Source organism: Nanorana parkeri, unplaced genomic scaffold (assembly GCF_000935625.1).
Source record: "Nanorana parkeri isolate BGI_ZX_2015 unplaced genomic scaffold, ASM93562v1 scaffold650, whole genome shotgun sequence".
NCBI classification, from domain to species: domain Eukaryota; kingdom Metazoa; phylum Chordata; class Amphibia; order Anura; family Dicroglossidae; genus Nanorana; species Nanorana parkeri.
In genome coordinates this window covers 838,144-862,570 of record NW_017306918.1, presented here as the reverse complement: position 1 = coordinate 862,570, position 24,427 = coordinate 838,144, and the positions used below count along the sequence as shown (strand labels likewise).

The window sequence follows — 24,427 nt, the reverse complement described above, 5'->3', positions numbered from 1 at the left end:
CAATAAAGTGAAAAAAATAAATAAATAATAAATACAAATTTATAAAAAATTATAAAATGTAACATTTATGAAAAAATTATAATTAAAATGATAAAAAGGAAAAGAAAGTAAGATTAAAAAATGCTCTTTCGTATGTGTGTGCAAAAATCCTTGCACCAGCACTGGTAGTGACAGTGAAATGTATAAAAACTGTAGTGTCGAGATGTGCAAAGATTATAGAGACCTGTCCACACCGACTAAATTCTGTAATTGTTGCCAAAAGTGCACCTACGCTATGCTAACTTAGGGGATGCATATCTATGCAGTTATTTTAAAAAATGTTCCCACTGTAATAAATTTAAATTGCTTTGCAGAACGTTTAGATACACCTCAAGATGCCCATACAGCTTACAATTATCTGCAGATTTTCTGTGGTCAGATAGAAAAAGTGCAACAGATTGGCCCAGATGGAGATTACTCCACCCACACAGTTAAGTGTAGATGGAGGAATCTGTTGCACCTTTTCCATCTGACCACAGAAAATCTGCAGATAATTGTAAGGTGTATGGCCAGCTTCAGTCACTTGAAAACCTTTGATTACACACAGGTTATCTCTAAGTAATTATGTGAAATTAGCTGCACCAGAGATGATTTAGGTCTGTCCTATTAAAGTGAGTGCATACCTATGTAGTTATTTTGGGTCTTCCATTGTAATCCATTTAAATCTGAAGTTTTCAATTAAGGTGCCCATACACCTTACAACCATCGCAAGACTTTTGTCTTGCGATGGTTATAAGCTAATTAAAAGCTTGTACGATCTGCCCATCTTGGACAGGCGGGCTTCCGATGACTGCAAACGGGCAGTGTGCGCGTGCGCACACTGGCCCGTTCGGCAGTTGTCGAACAAGCAGGCCACTAACTCGACGAGAATCGTACGATTCTTGGCGGGTTTTCAAGCCTGCTTGTTCGACGGAAGACGTGCGACCGTACAGTAGAAACGGTTGCACGACTTCCATAGACTTTGCGATTATCATACAATCGCGGGATTTCTCACGATTCTCGTACGATAATCGTACAGTGTATGGGCACCTTTAGACATTGTGTGTGTATTACATCACTTCCGACCTTTAGCTGTCATTTCTCTGGCTGCTATAGCCAGAGAAGAAGCTATAGCAGCAGCAGATCTTTGCTTCATCAGCTTCTTTGGGGGTCCCTAGTTGACATTAGGGGTCTTAGAGACCCCTGATGTCTCCATAAAGAGGACCTGTCACTGTATATTATCTATCACATAGGGGGTTTGTTATCCCCCTATGTGATAGCATAAAGAGGACCCGTGTAAGTGGAAAAAAAGTTTTAAAACAAAATTAAAGACTCATGCTAAAAAATAAAAAAAAAATATATAAGTCCCCGCCCCCGTGTGCACCTACGTGCAAAAACAACGATTATGCCACATGTTACATATCACTACAAACGTGGGAGTGTGAGCAATAATTTTAGGTTCATTAATCACTAACACTAAACAGATGAACGGTAAAAGCTTTTAAAGTGTCGCCTATGGCCAATTTTAGGCATGGCAGTTTTTTTGCTATCTCGCGGGCGCACATAATTTTGAGGTTCAACATGTTTGGTGTCTATTTACCTGACGTGACCCTGTCTTTAATATTTTACCAACAAATTGAGTAATGGTAAATGTTTTGTAACATAGGTTTTTTTTCATAACTTTTGGAACCTTTTCATTATATAGTAAAAAATTGAAAACCCCAGTGGTGATTAAATAACATAAAAAGAAAGCTGTTCCTAAATTTCATTTCAGTACAGCGTTGCATGATGGAATAAATGTCAAAGTACCGCAGCGCTGAATACTGAAAAATGGCCTGGACAGCAAACGGGTTTAACAAGTGGTTAAATATAGTGGTTAAACAAGTTGTCAGCAAGTGGTTAAATATTTCATGACTCTATTGCACCTATATATGATAAATATGAATAACTCCTTCACGCATTTGTCAATGAGTCATGCTGATCTCCGATATAAATACATCATAACAAAATCCAACACAAATGGGAACAGCATACTATCTACAGCAGGGGTGCCCATAAGGTCGATCGCGTATCGATCAGTGGTAGATCGAGATGGTCTCTCCTCCCGCCCGTGGTTCTTCTCTAAGGGCCTGTTCACATGTGATCAGGTCCTGATCAGGTGCTGATCAGCAGACGTGGAGCTGCTGATGCAGTGCGTTTTTGATGTGTTTTCGGTCCGGATGCTGACAGTTAATTTTTTGTCAACGTTGATGACATCATAATAAGTGGAGCAAGAATACAATGTTTTCTTTTTTTTCCACCTTAGCTGCATTGCGTTGCGTTTCCGTTCCGTTTTCGTTGCGTTTCGTGCGTTTCCGGACCTGACAAAATGTGACATGCAGTATTTTTTCTGTCGTAAGCTGAACGGACTGCGCACGTGAGAACTGGAGCCCATAAAACACATAGGGATACATTTTGAGTGCAGCAGCGTACGGAGCCGGTCCGCACACAAAACGGACGTCGTGTGAACAGGCCCTTAGAAGAAGTGAAAGAACTGCTGCAGCCTGCGGTGGAGGACGGAGCCGCTGTCACTTAAGAAAAAAAAAATTAAATAAGAAATAATTTTAAAAAATCCTGGAGGCAGGGCACTGGGTGAGATCACACGCCTGTTTTGGGGGGGTGTCATGGTTTTTTTTTCTTGCCTCAGGCGCAAAAGGAGCTAGCTACGGCTATGCTTCAGCGGTGCTCGTGTGGCTGCCGGCTGAATGTGGCAGACGCTGCAGATGGAAAGGGGCGGGACACCTCTCCCCATGTGCAACGGCGACCACACGAGCACCGCGGGAGGACAGGACGCCGGGGCCTCTAGGACACACTGGAATGTAAGCCAGCCGACTGCCTGCGTTCAAGAGCGGGAGGGGGTTGTATTGAAGTCAATGGCACCGCAGCTATGCCTCCCCACCCACAGTGCGATCGCCCGCACCCGGAACGCAGTCACATTAGTGCCTGCATTCCGGTCCAGTGCGATCTGCAAAAATAGTGCTTGAAGCATTTTTCTGGATAGCACTGGACTGGAACGTGCCTGGGTTCCGGGTGCAGGCGATCGCACTGTGGGCACGGGTGCCTGGCTGCAGTGTCATTGACTTCAATGCACCGCCACGCCCCCTCCCACCCCTGAATGCAGGTGTTTTTTCATTGGTAGATCTCATTGAGCTCGTCATTTGAAAAGTAGATCTCCAGGCGTAAAATTGTGGGCGTCCCTGATCTACAGTACATAGTACGAAACTTTCTGCTTGGTACTACTTGGGGAAATCTTACACAATGTATCCATCCTTATAATAATAGTCCCATAATTCATGACCACAAGCAGGGACCAACTCCTTTCGAAAACTATATACAGTACTACAGTATACCATTGGGAAATCTTCCTTTAAAATATTTAAAACTGAACTTTGGGCACAAAACATGTAATTCAAATATATTCCTCAATAGCCGCAATAGATAAAAAATCCACCAAATACTTTTTCATATCCAGTTATTACATTGTAAAACTAGCAGTTACATCATCACTGTGCTGCACACAGCTAGTGCAGAGAGCAGAGCTGAGAGAACCCAGCAGGTCCACCAACTATGAACTGCCTCCAGAAAACTACAGAGGTGTATACAAGACCAGTCAAGGAGAGGGAGCAGCAGTGACTAGTCTTTTCTACAGTAAGCTCTTGCACAGAGGCAAAACTTTAATTTGGAATACTTCACGGATCCAGAAGAAATAAACAAAACACGCTAAGATTTAAGTAAGAATATACTTGCATTTACACAATATTTATTTATCCCAGAGTATGGGATAATACTCATAGAAAATGCAACCTGCTGTTTATACAATGGTACAGATAGGGAAAATGACTAGAATTAAATGATTGGTGCTTGATTGCTTGCATAAATAGCATGGCATTCAACACCATATGCTCATTCAATAAGACAGACCATGCACAACCTTGTTTATACTCATCTTGGTTCCATCACTCTGACTCAAGCCCCAGATCTCATGATGGTTAAAACCATTGTATCATAGCAGCATAAAGGGCATTTCCAAGTTTTATACTTCTCATAGCAACATTGATAACTGAAAGTTTGATGTGCTTAAGGGCTCATACCAATTGCGGTGCGTTCCAGTGCGGCAGCTGCTGGAACGCACAGTGATCGCTCACTGAACTTCCCCCTTTGTTCTGGGACGGGAGGGGTCGTGGCGGTGCATTGAAGTCAAGGCATCACAGCCACACCCCCCGTCCGCAGTGCAATCGGACACGTGGCAAAACATTGCCTGCGTTCCAGTCCACTGCCAATGCAAAAAAATAAGAGCATGCAGCATTTTTTGCATTCGCAGTGAACCGGGAAGCAGGCAATGTTTTGCCGCGCGTGCGATCGCAACACCCCCTCCCACCCCAGAAACAAGGGAGAAGTTTAGTGAGTGATTACTGTGCATTCCAGCACCTGCCGCTCTGGAACACACTGCAATTGGTGTAAATGGGCCCTGAGAGTTCAGTGAATCTTGTTTGAAATTCATCAAACCGGAACATAGTTGTAAATGCTATTAAATTTATAGGGGTGAATACCGTTTTTCAGGCTAATAGGCAAATTATTGTCAAAAAAGGGCACGGGGAACTCCGAACTGCCACAGGGGGACATATAAGAAGGCAAAATATTTTTTTTTTAAATTGCATACAGTAAGACCAGAATTTCTTCAGTAGATATTAAAGGAGATAAGGTATATGTTTGACATAAATAAAATTATTATGGTCAGGTAATAAACTGGCCAGAAAGTTTGTTTAAGAGGGTTTCCACTTTAAAATACAAAGTAACTTCTAGGTCCTTCGCATCCCAAATAGCAAGCATGTCTGGGTACACCTCGTACCCAGAAAAGTAAATCAAACCATAAACAAAATGTTTTTCCATAATATTCACACTGAAAGGTGAAATCAGAAAGTAAGCTATGGCAGCAAATTCACCTTCAAAGAATCGTAATGTTGCTGACGGATTTCTTCATACTCTTCAGTTATTTCTTCAATTAAATCATCCTTGGCTTCATCTTTCAAAAGTTGAGAACACTGAAAGAAAACATATTCAGGTCTAAAAGTAAACTAAAAACTATAAAAAAAATACCAGGTTTTGCCAATGAACCCAGTTGCTCCAAACAGAATGGACCTGAATCAACTACTTCAGTTGGTGCCTACTATAATAATGAGGTAAGTATGATAATGATAAGGTAATGGTGATAATGAGGTAAGTATCAGATTGGGTAAGGTATTAGGCTTAAATTTATGAAAACGGACAAAATAGGATTTTTGACTTACCAGTAATCAGGATCAGACCAGCATAATGTTCAGGAGTCATTTTTAACCATTCCACTTTACAAAACTGCTTTAGATGAGACACATTTGTAGGATGTCTGGTGGGAATGGCTCTCTTGAGGTAATTCAACAGCATCTCTATGGGGTTAAGGTCTGGGCTCTGACTGGGCCACTCCAGCATTTTCTTTTGCCGAAGCCAGTCTGTGGTGGATTTACTTTGATGCTTAGGGTCATTGTCCTGCTGCATTACCCAACTTCTACTAAGCTTCAGCTGGCGGACAGCCACCCAGATATTATCCAGTGGGATATTTTATTAAACTTGGGAATTCATTTTCTCCTCTATAATGGCAGCAAAAAAGCCCAAATCATCATGTTCCCTTCACCATACATCACTGTTGGGATGATGTTTTGATGTTGGTAAGCTGTGCCCTTTTTGCCCCATACATAGTGCTTCCCAAAAAGTATTCTTCCCAATCATTTTAACTTTTGTTTCATCAGTCCACAAAACATTTTCCCAGTAGTGTTGTGGTTTGCCAAGGTGTTCTTTGGCAAACTTCAGGCACGCAGCAGAGTTTTTCTTTTTTTTGAAAAGCAGAGGCTTCCTCCGGGATGTAGGGAGTCATCTTGGCGGGATTCCCACTTCTAGAAAGAGTAGCCACAGTACTAAACTCTCTCCATTTATAGACAATTTGTATAACTGTCGGCTGATGGATGCCTTAACACTTTGAAATTGCTTTGTATCCCTTTTCAGCCTTATGCAGATCAACTACTCCTGATCATATGTCTTTAGAAAACTTCTTTTTTGCGAGGCATGATTCACATCAGTTGATACTTCTTATGAACAGAAATTTTTAAATGTTTGAGTGTCTTTTATGAATCAAAGCAGCTCTAAACCACACCCCCAAACTCATTTAATTAATTGTGTGTAAGCTACTGACTCCAATTAACTTTTGTTGAAGTAATTAGTCTGTTGGTTTTACTTACTTTTTCCACCATCACTGTGAATGTTTAATGGGTGTGCTCAATAAAGACACAAGAAATTAGAATAGTTTGTGTTTTATCAGCTTAAGCACATTGAGGGGAATTTATCAAAACTGGAGCAGACAAAATCTGGAGCAGTTGCCCATGGCAACCAATGAGCTTCTATCTTCAGTTTGCTCAGTTATTTTTTAAAAAGAAAGAGAGAAGATGTTGCCGAGCAAAGCTGCTCCAGATTTGTTCTGCTTCAGTTTTGATAAATTTCCCCTACAGTTCTTCTGTGGAAGAGCCCCACCACTCTTTTGTGGTGGTAACGGGTGGTTCTGGGGTAGCGCGTAGTCAGGCCGCGGGAGGGTTGGCGGTCGGTCGGACTTAAGGTGTCGGCTGTAGCTAGTGCAAAAGAACCCTACTGTGTTGCAGGACTTCTATTCCTGGGAAGGGATTTTGCCAAGCTTGGGACTCTGTATGACAAGTTGGTTAGACACATTTATGTTGCATTATTTGTGCTGAAGATACAGTCTTTTACTTTGAGTTTTTGCTGAAGATAAGCGTATATTTGTGTTTCCCATTTTTGGCTGCCCTGCAGATCTTTTTTCAATTTTGTTATGTTGCAGCCTGATACTACAGTTTTTTAAATTATTTTTTTCCCCCCGTATTAATCTACACTCAGTACCCCATAATGACAAAGTGAAAACAGAATTTTAGAAATGTCTGTGAATTTATTAAAAAAGACTGAAATAGCACATGTACCTTACGTATTCAGACCCTTTATTCAGTACATTTGTCAGAGACCTGCTGCTTCTGCGCATGCGCCAAGCCGGGGTTCCCGTAATGGGCCTGTGCGCATGCGCGCGCCAAGGACTGTCCGAGGAAGTGACACTCTCCAAAAGGCTCACAGGAAGTGATGCTCTCCAAAAGGCTCACAGGAAGGGATGCTCTCCAAAAGGCTCACAGGAAGGGATGCTCTCCAAAAGGCTCACAGGAAGGGATGCTCTCCAAAAGGCTCACAGGAAGGGACGCTCTCCATAAGACTCACAGGAAGTGATGCTCTCCAAAAGGCTCACAGGAAGTGATGCTCTCCAAATCATTTTCTTCACTATTTAAACCCAGACTCCACACCTACTCATTGCTGGATTGTCTCGTCAACCGCCCTGATCCTTGTTTCCAGTACCATTGATTATCGACCCGGATTGACTTTGACCTTGTTTGCCTGCAGCCTGCTTTTGACCTCGGAACGTTTGACCATTCTTGTTTGCCTATACCCTTGACCTCGGATTGCTTCACTGGACTGCCTACGCCTTCTCCTTTTGTACTTGCTCTGCCTGCTCGATGTGACCTCGGCCTGTTGACCTCGGATATCAAGATTTACAAGACCCTGCCGCAAAACCAAGGAGTGGCCTGCACGGTGCAACCACCTCTGGCCCTACTGCCACTCACTGTCTATAAGGACTCTGTTCCCAATACCAGAGTCCCTAGGACATGAGCTGCAAGGGAAGCCTCCTCCTACATCCAGTCTCCGCACAGGTACGTCATAACATTGTTGAAGCACCTTTGGCAGGAATTAAAGCCTTGAGTCTTTTTGGGTATGACGTGACAAGCTTTGCACACCTGGATTGGGGGATTTTATGCCATTATTTTTTGCAAATCCTCTCAAGCTCAGTCAGGTGAGATGGGCAGCGTCAATGGACAGCCATTTTCAGGTCTCTCCAGAGATGTGCAATAGCATTCAAGTCAGGGCTCTGGCTGGGCCACTCTAGGACATTCACAGAGTTGTCCCTAAGCCACTCCTGTGTTGGATGTGTGCTTATGATCGTTGTCATGTGGGAAGGTGAACCTAGGGCCCAGTCTGAGGTGTGAGTGCTGTGGAACAGGTTTTCCTGTAGGATATCTCTGTACTTTGCTCCATTCAGCTTTTCCTCAACCCTGACCAGTCTCCCAGTCTTTGCTGCTCAAAAATACCCACACAGCATGATCCTGGCAACACCATGCTTCACTGTTGGGATGGTATTGACCAGGTGATGAGCGGTGCCTGGTTTCCTACAGACATAATGTTTAGAATTGAGGCCAAACAGTTCAATCTTGGTTTCATCAGACCAGAGAATCTTGTTCCTCACAGTCAAAGTCCTGCTGGCTCTTTTTTTAAAACTCCAAGCGGGCTTTTATGTGTTTTGCACTGAGGAGAGGCTTCCATCTATCCACTCTGCCATAAAGGCCAGATTGGTGGAGGGCTGCAGTGATGGTTGTCCTTCTGGAACTTTGTCCGATCTCCACACAGGATCTCTGGAGCTCAGCCAGTGACCATTGTGTTCTTGGTCATCACTTTTACTAAGGCCCTTCACCCCCGATTGCTCAGTTTGGCTGGGCGACCAGCTCTTGGAAGAGTCCTGGTTGTGCCAAAAACTTCTTCCATTTGAGAATAATAGAGGCCACTGTACTAGTCTTCGCTAGGTCTGTGCCTGGCAAAAATCCTGTCTGAGCTCTGCAGGCAGTTTCTTTGACATCATGGCTTTTGCTCTAAAACAATATGCATTGTCAGTTGTGAGGCATTCTATAGAGAGGTGTGTGCATTTCCAAATCATGTCCAATCAATTTAATTTACCAAAGGTGGAGTCCAATCGAGGTGTAGAAACTTCTCGGCAACGATCAAGAGAAATGGGAGGCACCTGAGCTAAATTTCAAGAGTTGTTGAAAAGGGTATGAATATTTAGGTACATGTGATATTTCAGGTTTTTTTTTATTAAATTCACAGACATTTCTAAAATTCTGTTTTCACTTTGTGATTATGGGGTACTGAGTGTAGATTGATGAGAAAAAAAAACTGTAGTATCAGGCTGCAACAGAACAAAATTTGGGCACACACCTTACAACCATCACAAGACTTTTGTCTTGCGATGGTTGTAAGGTACTTAAAAAAAACGTACCTGCCTGCATAGGCAGATCATACTTGCGATGATCGCAAGCCACGCGGGCGGGCTTCCGATGACAGCAATGCCGAACGGGCAGTGTGCGCTTGCGCACACCGGCCCGTACGGCTGTTATCGTACGGACATGCCACAAACCCGCCGAACGTCGTACGATGCTCGGCGGGTTTTCGAACATATCCGTAAGTTCAAAGTCGTGCGACCTTACAGTAGTAGAGGTCGCACAGCTTCCACACACCTTACGATAACCGTACGATCGCGGGATTTCCCGCGATTATCGTACGATTATCGTAAGGTGTGTGGGGACCTAAAGGAAAGTCCACAAATCAACCTTTATGAAGGGGTGGAGTTAAGAGGCAAGATAAAGATGTGATTAAATGGAGAATCCATCAGCATTTCTTTTTCCAAGGCAGCGATAAATATTTAAAGATTAATTAAGAAAACCAGCAGGTATTTTTATATTTTATGCCTCATGAGACTTTTATTTTCAAGGTGGTCAGTTTGAAGAGGAAGTTTAAAATAAAAGTAGTGTTGGGATAAAGTAGTAAGTATATGAGATGAATCAGAGTATTTTATGCTAATGTGCTATAAAAGCTCCTTATGCAATGTTTCACATTCAAACCACAAACTTAATTATTTCATGTCCAAAAAACTTCCTCTCAAGTGCCCGACACTTTCTCCTGGTTTTCTTCTGGGTTCTGCACATTAAGCCATTTGATTGGCTGGCCTGGGATGATGCAACGCCATGCATGGCAAAGGTACCTAATTTAACCTGGCAGATGCAAGGATTGCACACTGAGCAGAGCATGCGCTTGCCATTGCACGGGAGTTACATCATCACAGGCCAGCCAATCAAAATAGCTAAAGACACCTAACCCAAAAGAAAATCAGGAGAAAGTGTCAGCACCTGCGAGTAAGTTTGCACACATCGCATCACTGTAAGTATAGAAGGCTTTAATTCCACTTTAAATGGAAATTATTTTGGGTAAAATTTTTTTTTTTTTTAAAGTTTATAAACTTAAGATATTGTACGTCTGTTTCTGTTATTGTTTAGTATGTGTATACAAACTTTGTCATACAGATAAATATTTAATACATGACAAAAGGTCTTTCAAATCACTATGAGTTAAGCTGGCCATACACCTTACAATTTATCTGCAGATTTTCTGTGGTCAACTGGAAAAGGTGCAACAGATTCCTCCATCTACACTTAACTGTGTGGATAGATTCATCTCCACCTGGGCCAATCTGTTGCACGTTTTCCATCTGACCACATAAAATCTGCAGATAAATTGTAAGGTGTATGGGCACTTTTAGCCAGAAACAGAAGAGAACCTTTCAAAACACAGCTGTCTCAATTTTCCTTGTTTTGACTCATCCAGTTCTGTGTGTAAATTTCACCTTAATCTATCAATTTAGTGGACAACAGGCTTTTATTAACCTCTGATAGGGAGAAAAAAACAATAGAAAGGGCTAGCTGCATAAAATACCATATTCACATTCAGTGGTTCATATTTACCTTATCAAATGACAAAAACAAAGTTTAAATATGTCTTCACTCTCAACCTTAATAAATACATGTACATATCCACTATATATTACCTTCACTACAAGGCAGTTCCTGACCCCAAGCCTGTAACTGAACAATGAAGGAGCAGCACCAGACTGATGAGCTCAGTCCCTTACTCAGTCTCCATCAATCACCATGTTGCTTATCAGCACATATGCATGCAGCACATCTGATTGGCTCCTATTGCTGACCTCTATTTCAAAGTCTGAGTTCTGCTGTCTAGAGGTTGATTCCATGTCAAATTCAGGAAACCAAACTTCTTGCATTTAATTATATTTACTAGTTTGTTTAGTTACATAATACATGTTTAAGACTGCAAGGTATACATAACTGCATTGATAAGTGTATTCATGTGTGTCTTGCGTTTAGCTTTACAATAATCCAACTCACTAAAATTTAACTGTTCTGTGCTTTAAATAGTATGAAAATGTTTTACTTACAACCACAACACTTTTGGATGCATCCAAAACATGGATAACCGGTGCATTGTAAACTGGGGCTATTTTAACAGCAGTGTGGGTCCTACAAAATTAAAGAAAAACAACAATTTTACAATCCTCAAAAGTCTTACACATCTCACCAGTCACACACATAGACATCTTAGGCCCCGTTCACATTGAGCGATTTATCGCGCGGTAATTCCCACGATATACGCTCTCCAATGCTTCTCAATGGGGCAAAGGGTCCTGCTGTCGTGTGTCACTACAGCAGGACCCTTGTTGGAGCGGATATCGCGCAAAATGCAAATCGCGCGACAAACATAGCATTAGCTTTGTGTTGCATTATAAGGAATGCTTACAGCAAATACAGTATGTAGAGTACATTTTTTAAATATTCACCCGACATTTATTTTATACAATACACAGAGTCCACTCACATATACTTTCCATGAGAAAGGTCAGTATTAAAATGCTGCCCCTTCTCTCCTGCATTTTACCTTATTCTCCTTTTTTTGTGTTTGTTTTGAGGAACTACATTTGAAAAGGGTTTCCGAACATAGCATGAGTACTAATTAACATAGCATGAGTAACTTTAGGATTTTAATCTGAAATTACATACTTCGATGTGGTGGCTCCACCAATCAGTAACGGGATCTTTACTGACAATCTTTCCATCTCCTTGGCAACAAAGATCATTTCATCAAGGGAAGGCGTGATAAGGCCAGACAGACCAATTACATCTATGGAGAGAGCAGAGATCAAAAGAAATGTTCCTTAATTTTTGGTTTAATTTCTTATGTTAACTAGAAGCCCCATACAAATTTAGAATCACAAAAATAAGTGACAGGGTGAGGACAAACAACTGCCTGGTGCAAATACTGATTGTTCATTTGTGGTTCATCAGTGCCTGCTCCATGACCACTTGATAAAAAAAACAGTGATACATCATGGTACATGCAGGGTGCGTTGTAAATAATTAACAGGATGTTTGCAGTTGGTCCTCGGGTTTATCTGTTCTATCTCAATGATTTACACAGGAGATGCACACTATGAAACCTGGTGAACAACTGTATGAGACTTACACATAACGATTAGTTATAATATTTTTTAGAATTTTGTAGCTCTAGGACTCAATAATGGTGGTTGTTAGATGCCAAAAAAAAAAGTAAAAGAAGGTTTCTTAAAATGAGGCATGCATATTAAATTCGTAAAATAGGGTTGATTTACTAAAGTAGTACAGGCTGTTCATTGAGCTTAGTAAATGAGGTCAAACTGTGCAGACTTCAATCATCCTAATAAGTGCAAGCAAAAATTATTGCAAGCTGAATTTTCATGCGACTTTCCCTTTTTACTAAGCTATGTAAAATTCACTTTTCAAACTGAACACTACTCCTTATGTAAAGAGAGGATGACCCCTCTCTCCCTTTTATTTTCAATAGTGCACATCTGCATTTAGCCCTGGTGAGATCCTGCCCTAAAATCATTAGTCTGTTAGAAAAAATGTCACATGTCCCTTTAAGAAAAAGTATCGGTAATTGGCATCGGCAAGTATCTGAGGGAAAGTACTTGTACTTGGTCTTAAAAAAGTGGCATCGGGACATCCCTAGGGAGAAGTCTATTTGCTAGAATCTTTGTAAATAGCTTTAGATCTATGTATGAGAGAGATAGGGCGGTAGTTGGCACAGACGGACGCATCTTTTCCCTCTTTAGTGATCACTGTGATATGCGCTTGAAGTGTGTCGGCTGGGAATGCGTGACCCCCTAGGACAGAATTATAGGCTCATGATGAACAAGGATGCCAAGAAAGGAGCAAAACATTTGTAATATCTCGCGGTATACTCATTGGGTCCTTGAGCTTTGCCCAATTTCAGGGACTTGACCACGAATAGGAATTCTGGCTCTGGATCTGCTCTAATAATTGGGAGATCTGGGCCAATCTAGCTCATTTAAGTTCTGACCCATTTTAAATAAAACCCCCTCTAAGGGCAGATTTGTGGGCCTCCCAATCCAAAACCATCAGAGGAGAGAACTGTTGGCCTCCATTTTCCCTGAAAAGGGTTTTCAGAGCCACAGATTTCATATTGGAACAGGGTGTCCTGAAGCAGGGAGTCATTGAGTTTACAGTGCAAGGATTTGGGCGATGGATGACAAGGTAAGGGTCACTGGTGCATGATCAGAAATTGCCAGTGGCTACAGACGCAAGATGTAGTGCATCGTGAGAAATAAATCTATTTGGGAGTACGATTGGAAAAGAACGTATAGTCTTTGGTATTCGGGTGGTGAAGAAGACATTTGTCCACCAAATATTAAGAATAGAAAATCCTCTTATTAGCATGCAAAGTGAAGGACAAATGGGTCGTGGACTTAAAGGTGTCTAATGGTGAATCTAGGGCTAAATTAAGGTCTCCTCCCACAATCAACAGGCCCTCCTGGAAAGAAGCCATATCATTAATACAGTCATCCAGGAACCTACGTTGATTCTGATTTGGACAGTATATGGATGCCAGAGTGACCTTTTGGTCATTCAACTCTCCACAAAGAAAGACATAACCATGAGGATCCAATTTTTGGGCCAGCAGGCGCCATCCCACCCTTTAGAAATCAGAACACAGAACCCCATAGTTTGAGACTATGGATTAGTACTGCGATAACCCAACGGGAAGTGGAAGTTGGAAAATGTAGGGTAGTTGTCTGTTTGGAAGTGCATTTCCTGTATGAAGGTTACCGATGCCCTAAGCTGCCAGAGTTCTGCTAGGACAGCTGATCGCTTGTCAGGGGAATTTAGGCCTCGACATTGAGGGAAACAATTGTAATATAAACCATGATAAGCAGTATGATATAGGGGGTACAACAGGGCTATTGTGAAAATATGTCACCACAGACACCTGCACTAAAATATTGAAAGAGAGAAAGGAACTGAAAAAAAGAGGTTACAATAACCTAACTAGCAGTGACTAAATGTGGTCCAACTTCAAACTTTCGCAAGTTTCCATCGCCAGAAGGACCGTACCAGGGCGAAGACACCTTTTGAGGGGTACAGGGAAGGGAAGTATGTATACAGGAGTCAAAACTTGAGCAAAATAAACTATCAATCATGTGAGCACAACAGCAAAGAGAGCCCCACAATATCAGGATGCTGGGGAGTCCCAGCCCAGCAGGTAAGTATATAGAAGACAAAGAATCCCTTTTCACAACATTATGATATAGTGTATGCAAACAGTGCAAACCGAGCAGTAAAACAGACATGTAGTGCAGCCATAACTCAATAAGAAGAGTTACCAGCATCCTGCCAAAGAAACACACAGAAAGTCAAACAGTAGAATGTCCGCAAAGGAGAGAAGAATCAGCAAACAGGTGGTTGTCCACCGGCAGTAAATCACATGGGTTGAACAGATAAGGCAAGCATCAGGACAGATGGCAGATCTTTACAAAACTATCATAATAGGTTCATAGAGCACCCGTCACTGTTGTTCTATCAACAGTAAAAGTTAAAAGAAAAATCACTAAGGAAATATATAAACATTTAAATCAGATCCTGATTTACAAATAACTTAATTACACTGTATTTATATAAAATCCATATGACGAAAATCACAAAAAGAAAAAAAATATCTTGATTTTGCTAACATGATTTAATTATACAGAGAATGAGGGCTCACCAGCTTTGTTTTCAATTGCAGCTCTCAGAATCTTTTCACATGGAGTCATAACACCTAGATCAACCACCCTGGTAGAAAAGTCCAAAATTTTTTTTTAATATGCAGTGCGAAACATTTTAAACTATAAACTACAATTAATAATGTCAATCCTCCTGCATGAGCAGCAGAAGCTCATGAGCAAACAATTAGCAAAAAACAAAAAAATGGTTGATGTTCTGGAGAACATAACCATTGCAACAGGACAAAACTTAAAAAGATTACTACATGAGGATTCTAAATTGTTACCCCTAATCAATTACTTGAAAAAAGGATTTTACAGCGAACACAAAAAAAATCACATTTTCTCCCAGAGTTTATTGGGGGGACAGAATGTACAGGATTTTTTTTACATATGGGATGCCTAAAAGCAGCCCTCCCAAAAAAGAGATGCAGGCAAAAACACTAAATCAATCAACTGCAGAAGTAACTCTGTCAAAAAGAATAGTATAAATAGACCTTACTGCCGCCTGCAGGACCATAGATATGTGCACGGGGTGTATTGGGTGTGTATGGGCACACCCTAATCACCCCAAGTGCAACACCAAAACCCATTGGCTTTGCGAGACCTGCACTGATCGGCAGCCTGCTCCATCCAGTGCACTGAACACGAGTGCAGTCTTACAAGTGCCCTGTAAGCTTTCAGTTTCTCACCAGCCTGCCAACAGGCTAAATAAAGCACTCCTGTACATGTGGAAAACCTTCTGAGAATTAAAGTAAGAAAAGCTATGCTCAGCATCATTAAGTGCTTGTGAGATCTTCCCTGTGTGTATTGGAGCAGCATTTGACATATAAAAGGTTTCTATTCATCCCCCATGTGGGCCACTAAGTGACATAACATAAGGTAAAGAGTAGTGATCAATGTATATAAAGAGCTAGAGCATGGTGCAGGGCTTACAATAGTTATTTTTTTTATTCCCTGCTCAAATGTTTTGTAATCATCTGATATTAGCAATTGTCAACAGTAACAGGGGGTATTCACTTCTGAAAAGCTTCTGGTATAAGTACAGAGTGGTCAGATATTGATAAGTCTTTGTTGAAAACAGAGCGCAGCAGGGACAGGGCAGCCATCAGAAATTTTGGAGCCCCTTACACAGCTTAAGGCCTGGGCCCCTCCCCCCCCTTAGCGAGGCGCTGGACTCTCGGCTTAGCGAGGCGCTGGACTCTCGGCTTAGCGAGGCGCTGGACTCTCGGCTTAGCGAGGCGCTGGACTCTCGGCTTAGCGAGGCGCTGGACTCTCGGCTTAGCGAGGCGCTGGACTCTCGGCTTAGCGAGGCGCTGGACTCTCGGCTTAGCGAGGCGCTGGACTCTCGGCTTAGCGAGGCGCTGGACTCTCGGCTTAGCGAGGCGCTGGACTCTCGGCTTAGCGAGGCGCTGGACTCTCGGCTTAGCGAGGCGCTGGACTCTCGGCTTAGCGAGGCGCTGGACTCTCGGCTTAGCGAGGCGCTGGACTCTCGGCTTAGCGAGGCGCTGGACTCTCGGCTTAGCGAGGCGCTGGACTCTCGGCTTAGCGAGGCGCTGGACTCTCGGCTTAGCGAGGCGCTGGACTCTCGGCTTAGCGAGGCGCTGGACTCTCGGCTTAGCGAGGCGCTGGACTCTCGGCTTAGCGAGGCGCTGGACTCTCGGCTTAGCGAGGCGCTGGACTCTCGGCTTAGCGAGGCGCTGGACTCTCGGCTTAGCGAGGCGCTGGACTCTCGGCTTAGCGACGCGCTGGACTCTCGGCTTAGCGACGCGCTGGACTCTCGGCTTAGCGACGCGCTGGACTCTCGGCTTAGTGACGCGCTGGACTCTCGGCTTAGTGACGCGCTGGACTCCGGTATACACCAAGGTTTACAAAAGAGATGGCAGCGCCCACATGTTCAGGTTCTGCCATCTTGGTATGTACCAAGATATACTCCAAAATGGCGGCATGTGCAGAACATGCTGGCGGCCGATACGGCCGCCGCTCGATATGCAATTTCATCGTGCGGTTTCGGATTCGGAATCCAAAAACTGCATTAAAATTAGTTTCCTTTGACGAAAACAAATACAAAAAATCAATTTTCATTTGTTTCGTCTGAACCGAATTTTTTTGCCCACACGTCTATTACAAACCACAGCACACGATATCATCTGACTAGTATACAGCAGATACGCATAAAACATAACACAACATAAAATTAAAGATGTTATAAAATCTAAAAAAAAATATAAGAAAAGTAAACAGTAGCCCCAACAACCAACCAGATATTTACATGAACCCAATCTGCCACTATACAGGATACATTTTCTTACCAGTGCCAATAAACTTTAAAAACCAAAGAGTTATCACCAGGGGCAAATGCGGGCACCATTTTTTCAGTGGTGGGTCTGGCACCAGATCTTAGTGGGTCCCCCCAGCCTTGAGCCCTCGTGCAGCCACAGGGGCGGTAGGTCCGCTCTCCCTGTATCTACAGCCCCTCCCCCGCTACCTCTGGGCACTCGTCTGCGCCGCTGTCAGACTAGGATAGTGATGGCTAATGTTTTTGAACCCGAGTGCCCAAACTGTGACGCAAAGTCGATTTATTTATCTCAAAGTGAAAATAACTTTAGTATTGCGTTGCAGTTTGGGTCGATTGGGTTTAAAACATGTTTAGGGCTGCAGCTAACGATTATTTTCAAAATCAATTTGTTAGCTGATTATTAAGTTCGATTGATCGGATAACAACAAAAAAAGGCTGCAGTGACGGACTACTAGTTTGTATTGAGATTGTAGTCCATCACGGGAGGAAGCTTGGAGCGGTCTCAAAGAAAAAAAAAAAAAAGGCTCTTTAAGAGCATATGTCAGCAATATAAAGTGCAAATGTTCAACATTCCAAAAAGGTATTTCTCAGTGCGATATCCTTAGTGTTTCTGTGTAATCAATACGCTCACCAGACTCCGTTGACCACTAATAAATGGTCAAACTGCACTCAGATTAAAATCCTTAGCGAGCCGCTCTCCCAGGACAGCTGATGGCAACCTCCTTTGCAGTCAATATCTTTCAGTTTGCTCGCTAAGGAGTGCAGTTTGACCATTTAATAGTGGTCAAAGGAGTCTGGTGAGTATATTGATTACACAGAAACGCTAAGGATATCACACTAAAATACCTTTTTGGAATGTCGAACAATTGCACTTTATATATTGCTGACATATCCTCTTAACCACCTCCCGGCCGGCCGTTGTAAAAAAAACGGCCGGCCGGGAGCTCTCTAGATCTAAGCGGGCTTTCTTAGACGTCTGCTCAGACACGCTCCCTGGCGTGCGCGAGTGGGAAGTGCCCGATATTTAAAAACAGGCAGCGATGCTCGTTAACATACAAGCGATCCACCGGCTATAGAGCCGGCAGATCGCTTGTATGGGGTAACAATCGGTGCCCCCCCTCCGCGGCCCCCGCCGTTGTCCCGCTGGTCCAGGGCTCCGTTGTGACCGGTGCAAGCCCGGGATCAGCATGGTGCCTGTGTCACAGGGGATCAGAGGGAGATCGGTACACGAGCTCCCTCCGGTCCCCTCTCTGCTGCAAGAATGCGGAAGTGTTGTATATTACATCACTTCCGCATTCTTGTGTCACTCTCCAGCTTCAGAAGCTGGAAAGAAGCTGATGGAGCAGATCTGTGCTTCATCAGCTTCTTTTGGGGGGTCCTAGGTGACAGGGGTCTTGGAGACCCCTGATGTCTCCATAAAGAGGACCTGTTAGATATTTTGCTATTACATCGGGGGGTTTTATTAGCCCCCTATGTGATAGCAATAAAGTTTAGTGGAAAAAAAATTGGAAAAAAAAATTAAAGTCCCCCCCCAAAAAATGTAAGTTACACATAAAAAAGAATTAAAAAAAAACAAATGTTTTAAAAGTCCCCACCCATACATACACGCATGCAAACATGCGTCGGGAGCGCATACGTACAAAAACCACGATTGCGCCCATTATCACTGCGAACGTCGCAGTGAGAGCAATAATTCTAGGCCCATCAATCACTGATAACACTAAACTGATGAGCGGCAAAAGCTTTTAAAGTGTCGCCTATGGACAATTTTGGGTATGGTAGTTTTCTGTGATTTTGCAGGTGCGCGCAATTTTAAAGCTTGACATGTTTGGTGTCTATTTACCTGACGTGACCTTTTATATTTTACGAAAAAACTCGGTAATAATGTTTCCTAACATTATGTTAAAAAAAACTTTTTTTTCCCAACATTTTCAGTAATTTTTCCTAATTCCTAAAAAATAAAAACCTCCGGCTCTATAGCCGGCGGATCGCTTGTATATTAACGGGCAATGCTGCCTCTTTTCAAATAGCGGGGATTTCCCGCCCGGGCGGATGTAACAGGACGTGTATACACGCCCAGTTACATCCAAGAAGCTGCCGGCCGGCCGTGTATACACAGCGGCTGGCCGGGTTTTTTTTTTTTAGACCAATTTGTGGAGTTGCACATTTGGTCTGGATCATAACACATTGCACATGCAGTTTTGAGATTGTATTGAATTTAACTATAGGGGAGGTTGCATATTATGTTGGGGCTATCACAAGGCACTTTATTGTTTATGTATAATTATATATAAGTTGTAAGTTTTTTAGCGCAGTGACTTTGTCTTGAGATTGTAGAGAGTGACTTTAGGATTCACTTGTTTTCACTGCTGCTGACACATTGTATTGAAAGGAAACACCATAAGCGCGGATTTTACACACAATTGCAAAGCTTGGAGCGGTGCTTGGAGCTTGGAGCGATGGAAGTAAAAAAAAAAGTGTGGTGTGCAATATAGTACATTATACAGCAGTGCAATGCAGAATACCAGCAGCCTTAGAGGAATAGAACAAAGCGCAGCAATAGCACATTATACTATAATGTACTATTGCTGGGATTTGTAGTCCTCTGTAGTTGGCGTTATTTCTGCATTGCGCTGTATAATGATTATACGGCGCAATGCAGAATACCAGCAGCTATATAGGAATACAACACATGCCAGCAATAGTACATTATACTATAATGTACTATTGCTAGTACTATAATGTACTATTGCTGGGATTTGTAGTCCTTTGTAGCTGCTGGTATTCTGCATTGCGCTGTATATAATGTATTATTGCTGGGATCTGAAGTATTCCTCTATAGCTGCTGGTATTCTGCATTGCGCTGTATAATTTATTATTGCTGGGATTTGTATTCCTCTATAGATGGTGTTATTCTGCATTGCGCTGTATAATGATTTATATGGCGCAATGCAGAATACCACGGACTAGTTATAGAGGAACAAACAATCCCAGCAATAATACATTATACAGGCTGTACAATGTATTATTGCTGGGATTTGTTGTTACTATATAGCTGCTGGCGTTCTGCAGTGTGCTGCTTTTTAAAAAAAAAAACTTAAACATTAAAAAGGTTTAGAATGTCGTTGCTAAGTGACTTACTTTGAGTCGTTCGCCCTTGACTGTCGGCGGGCAGCGCCGAGTCAGGAAGCTCACAGGGAGGAGAGGAGCAGAGGCATGTCCTCAGCGTGCGCGGCTTAACCGGCGTGTGCGGTGGGCGTGGCGTGCGGCGGCGAACAGGCAATTTAATTAATAGCCGAATAATCGAAACATGATCCATTATAATCGACTAAAACTAATAGTTGTTGCAGCTCTAAGCATGTTCAGCATCGTTGCCTCAGGCAACACAGGGAAACACACAAATTCAAACATTTATTACACTCATTAAAACACACACATAATTCACAAATCACACTCATTAACCACTTGCTGTCCGGAACAATTTCTTACATTTGCACACACATGATAAAATCTGAATTTTTGGCTAGAAAACAGCTTCAGACCCCCAAACAATTATATATTTTCTGAAAGCAGAGGCCCTGTAGAATAAAAAGATACTAGTTGCAATTTTTTATATTGCATGGTATTTGCGCAAATGTTTATCAAACAAGTATTTTTATGAAAAAAAAATCAAATTTAGTGCACAGAAACAGAATATAATGGCTATTTTTTAGTAAAATATAAAAGATAGGGTCACGCCGGGCAAATAGATACCAAACATGTCAAGCCTTAAAATTGCGTGAATCTGTGAAACCGCAAAAAACTACAATAACAAAAATTTCCCATAGGCAACACTTTAAATGCTTTTATGACTTATCAGTTTAGCGCTATCAGTGATTGATGGGCCAAGAATTATTGCTCTCACTGCGACATTTGCAACGATATATAACATGTGTGGCACAATTTTTGCTTTTGCACGTAGGCGCATACAACCCATGTTTGCATTGTATGTGCGTGAACGTGGGGGGCTGGGGACCTTAACCGCTTGCCGTGCGCCTGTTGTGAAAAAACGGACAGACGGCAAAGTCACATAGGCAGGTTGCCGTAATTAGATGGCTTTTGTTTTATGCGGGCACGGGCAGAAGAAACCTGTCCGTTCTGAGGAGCCGTTACTGGCTGTTTGACATACAACCGATTTGCTTGTATGTTGTGGCTGCGTGCCCCCCCTCCCCCTCCTAGAGTGTCAGTCATCTGGCTGCTGTAGCCAGAGAGAAGAAGCTGATGAAGCAGATCTCTGGTTCATCAGCTTCTTTGGGGGTCCCCAGGTGACATTAGGGGTCTTAGAGACCCCCTAATGTCTCCATAAAGAGGATATGTCAGTGTGCCTTTGCTATTATATAGGGAGATTGTTATTCTCTATGTGACAGCAATAACATTAAGTTTAAAAAAAAAAAATCCCCCACGAATATGCACATATAAACGTAAATACGCATCAGATGCGCCAGCGCGCGAAAACAGCAATTGCACTACACATGTAACATATCGCCGCGAAGGTTGGAGTGAGCACAATAATTATATGGCCATCAATCTCTGATAACACTAAACTGATGAGCGGTAAAAGCTTTTAAAGCATGGCCAATTTTGGGTATTGTAGATTGAGGTTTCGCGCAATTCTAAGACTTAACATGTCTTTTTACCCGACGTGACCCGTCTTAAATTTTAATAATAATAATTGTTTTATAATTTAATATAGGGGAAGCAGTTTTTTTTTTTTTTTTACATTTTCGGTAGTTTTTCCTTACTATGGTAAATATTAAATACTAGGGATGCACCGATATATCGGCCGAAAATGGCACTTTTGGCTAAATGCCGAAAGTGCCATTTTCCTGTCAATACATCGGCGCATCCCAGAGCAGCGCCCAGCGGGGGAGGAGAGAAAGTGACAGCCAGCCGAGAGCAGCGGGAGGAGAGTGCTGTGAGCGGCCGGTGTCTCTCCTCCCACACCGTTCAGCCGCCTATCACAGTCCCACAGAGCGGTGTGGGGGCGGAGACAGCCCGCGCTGTCACAGGAGGCTGAGCTCTCCTCCGGCTCTGCTCGCTCAGCCTCCTGTGACAGCTATCAGAGAGGAGAGCGGGTACAAGCAGTCAGTGATCAGTGAACTATGACCCCCAAATCTTTTTAAATTTCTGACTTCCCTAATGGAGTACTCATTGATGGGTATTCCGCTTGCCTGTTTTTAACCCCAAAATGCATTACTTTACATTTTCCAACATTAAACCTCATCTGCCACATAGTTGCCCACAACCCTATTTTATTCAGGTCCTCCTGTAATGTTATAATGTCTAATCCTGTGTCTACTACTCTCCCAATTTTAGTATCATCTGCAAACACAGATACATTGCTATTAACACCTTCCCCAATATCATTAATAAACAGGTTAAACAGTATGGGGCCTAGCACAGAACCCTGGGCATGCCACTCACTACTGTAGCCCATTGTGAAAAAGAGACATTTATCAATACTCTCTGGACACGTTCCTGTAGCCAGTTCTTTATCCATGTTTCTTTATCCATGTTCCATAGATCTTGTGCTTGTGTATTAAGCGTTTATGTGGCACTGCATTAAATGCTTTTGCAAAATTCAGATATACCACATCCACCGGCCTCCCTTCATCCAGATCTCTACTCACCTCTTCGTAAAATGTTAGTAGGTTGGTCTGACAAGAACGGTCCTTCATAAATCCATGTTGATTATCACTTATTATACCTTTGTCATGAACAAAATCTGCTAAATAGTCCTTTATCATTCCTTCAAACAATTTGCATACTATTGATGTTAGACTGACTGGTCTGTCCCATGTGGAAGAGAAATATATTTTACATTTTCCAGTTATTTTTTAACATCTAAAAAAGGCATTTAGACATATATTTTTTCAGAAATGTTTGTAAAATTAACTTGGAATGTACTGTTTAAAAAAAAAGAAAAAAAATCGCTATAAAATAGCTAAAGTTTCTGAATACATGTCAAAGAGACTTCCTGCAATGTTCTTATTTTTAAAGTTTTGAAATTGGCATCAGTTTCACATATCTGAAATGACACAACCATGGCAGAAACGTTTTCTGCAGTGTGTGTGTGCATGTGCGTGTACGGATGGATGGATGGAACCCTATTGCACTGAAAAACTGAAATTGTATTGTAACTGTACTGTCTCCCCATTTTGTAAAGTGCTGCGTAAACTGTTTTCGCTATATTAAAACTGTATAATAATCATCATCATCACTCACATTCATATGAGGGATGTATAATGATGGAAGTTATGATAGATAGATAGACAGACACACAGACTATATAAATGAGAGAGAGAGAGAGATCAAAAATGCATCTCCCATCACTTACATACAGTACATGTAAAAGTGTGTGTGTCTGTGTGTGTGTTGATCAAATTTCTGTGCCTTCAGACAATCTCTTTAAAATGTAAAATCAACCCTGGGTGCACTCTCATGCACCAAAGTACATGAGCAGCATAGATTCCAGACAGAGAATAGCAGGTCTGTGGGTGGAGCTCGGCTTAGCTTGAGATAGAGGGTGAAGTTTCACTTCCTGATTCTGGTCTCAGCTGCATGGGCTGAAAGCTCTCTCTATCTGTTCTCACAATCCTCCATTCTCCTGGATTTAAGGTAACACATTGTCTTATCAAATAGCATTAGAATGGTGGAAGTAAGGTGAATGATTCAAGTTTTATGAATATATTCTGTATTCATTCACCTCCCAATCACATCCAGTCACCATGAGCTCTGTGCACACAGTACTGCAAGTATATATGGCTCCAGTCACCATGCAGCATGAGCTCTGCACTTAGTGTAACAGATATTTGTATGTCTCCCCTAATGTATATATTATTCTCTGCCCTGCTACCCAGTTCTGTTAGTCTTGTGATTCTAACTCCCTAAGTGCTAGTATATAGTATGTTCCAGTGGTGTAATATTTATCCCTCAACCTTCTAACAGTTTAGTCAATAGACTCATATGTATATAGTACAGACTTTATCTCAATAAAGTGTATGCATTATACTATATGTAGAGAGGTTATGAAAGGGCAGAGGGACTGGTGCATCACAAATACTGTTACAATACAGACTGGTGCCCAGGGGAGGATTTAGTCACTCATCTCCCAGCAGCAGACATTTTGTAAGTTCAGCCCTATATGAAAGAAAAATAAATCTTAACCACTTGCTGACCGG

At 42.3% G+C, this 24,427-nt stretch overlaps 1 protein-coding gene across 1 annotated transcript in view; it reads right to left on the bottom strand.

Moving 5' to 3' along the window:
• Nucleotides 1–24,427, bottom strand: part of MTR (5-methyltetrahydrofolate-homocysteine methyltransferase) — a 462,707-nt gene that overhangs the window by 73,497 nt on the left and 364,783 nt on the right. The window contains exons 23-26 of the mRNA XM_018563293.1: nucleotides 14,911–14,978; nucleotides 11,871–11,991; nucleotides 11,252–11,333; nucleotides 5,001–5,099 (exon numbers count right to left, since the gene is read on the bottom strand). Coding sequence (XP_018418795.1) covers nucleotides 5,001–5,099; nucleotides 11,252–11,333; nucleotides 11,871–11,991; nucleotides 14,911–14,978 — 370 coding nt within the window. The remainder of the gene's footprint in view (nucleotides 1–5,000; nucleotides 5,100–11,251; nucleotides 11,334–11,870; nucleotides 11,992–14,910; nucleotides 14,979–24,427) is intronic.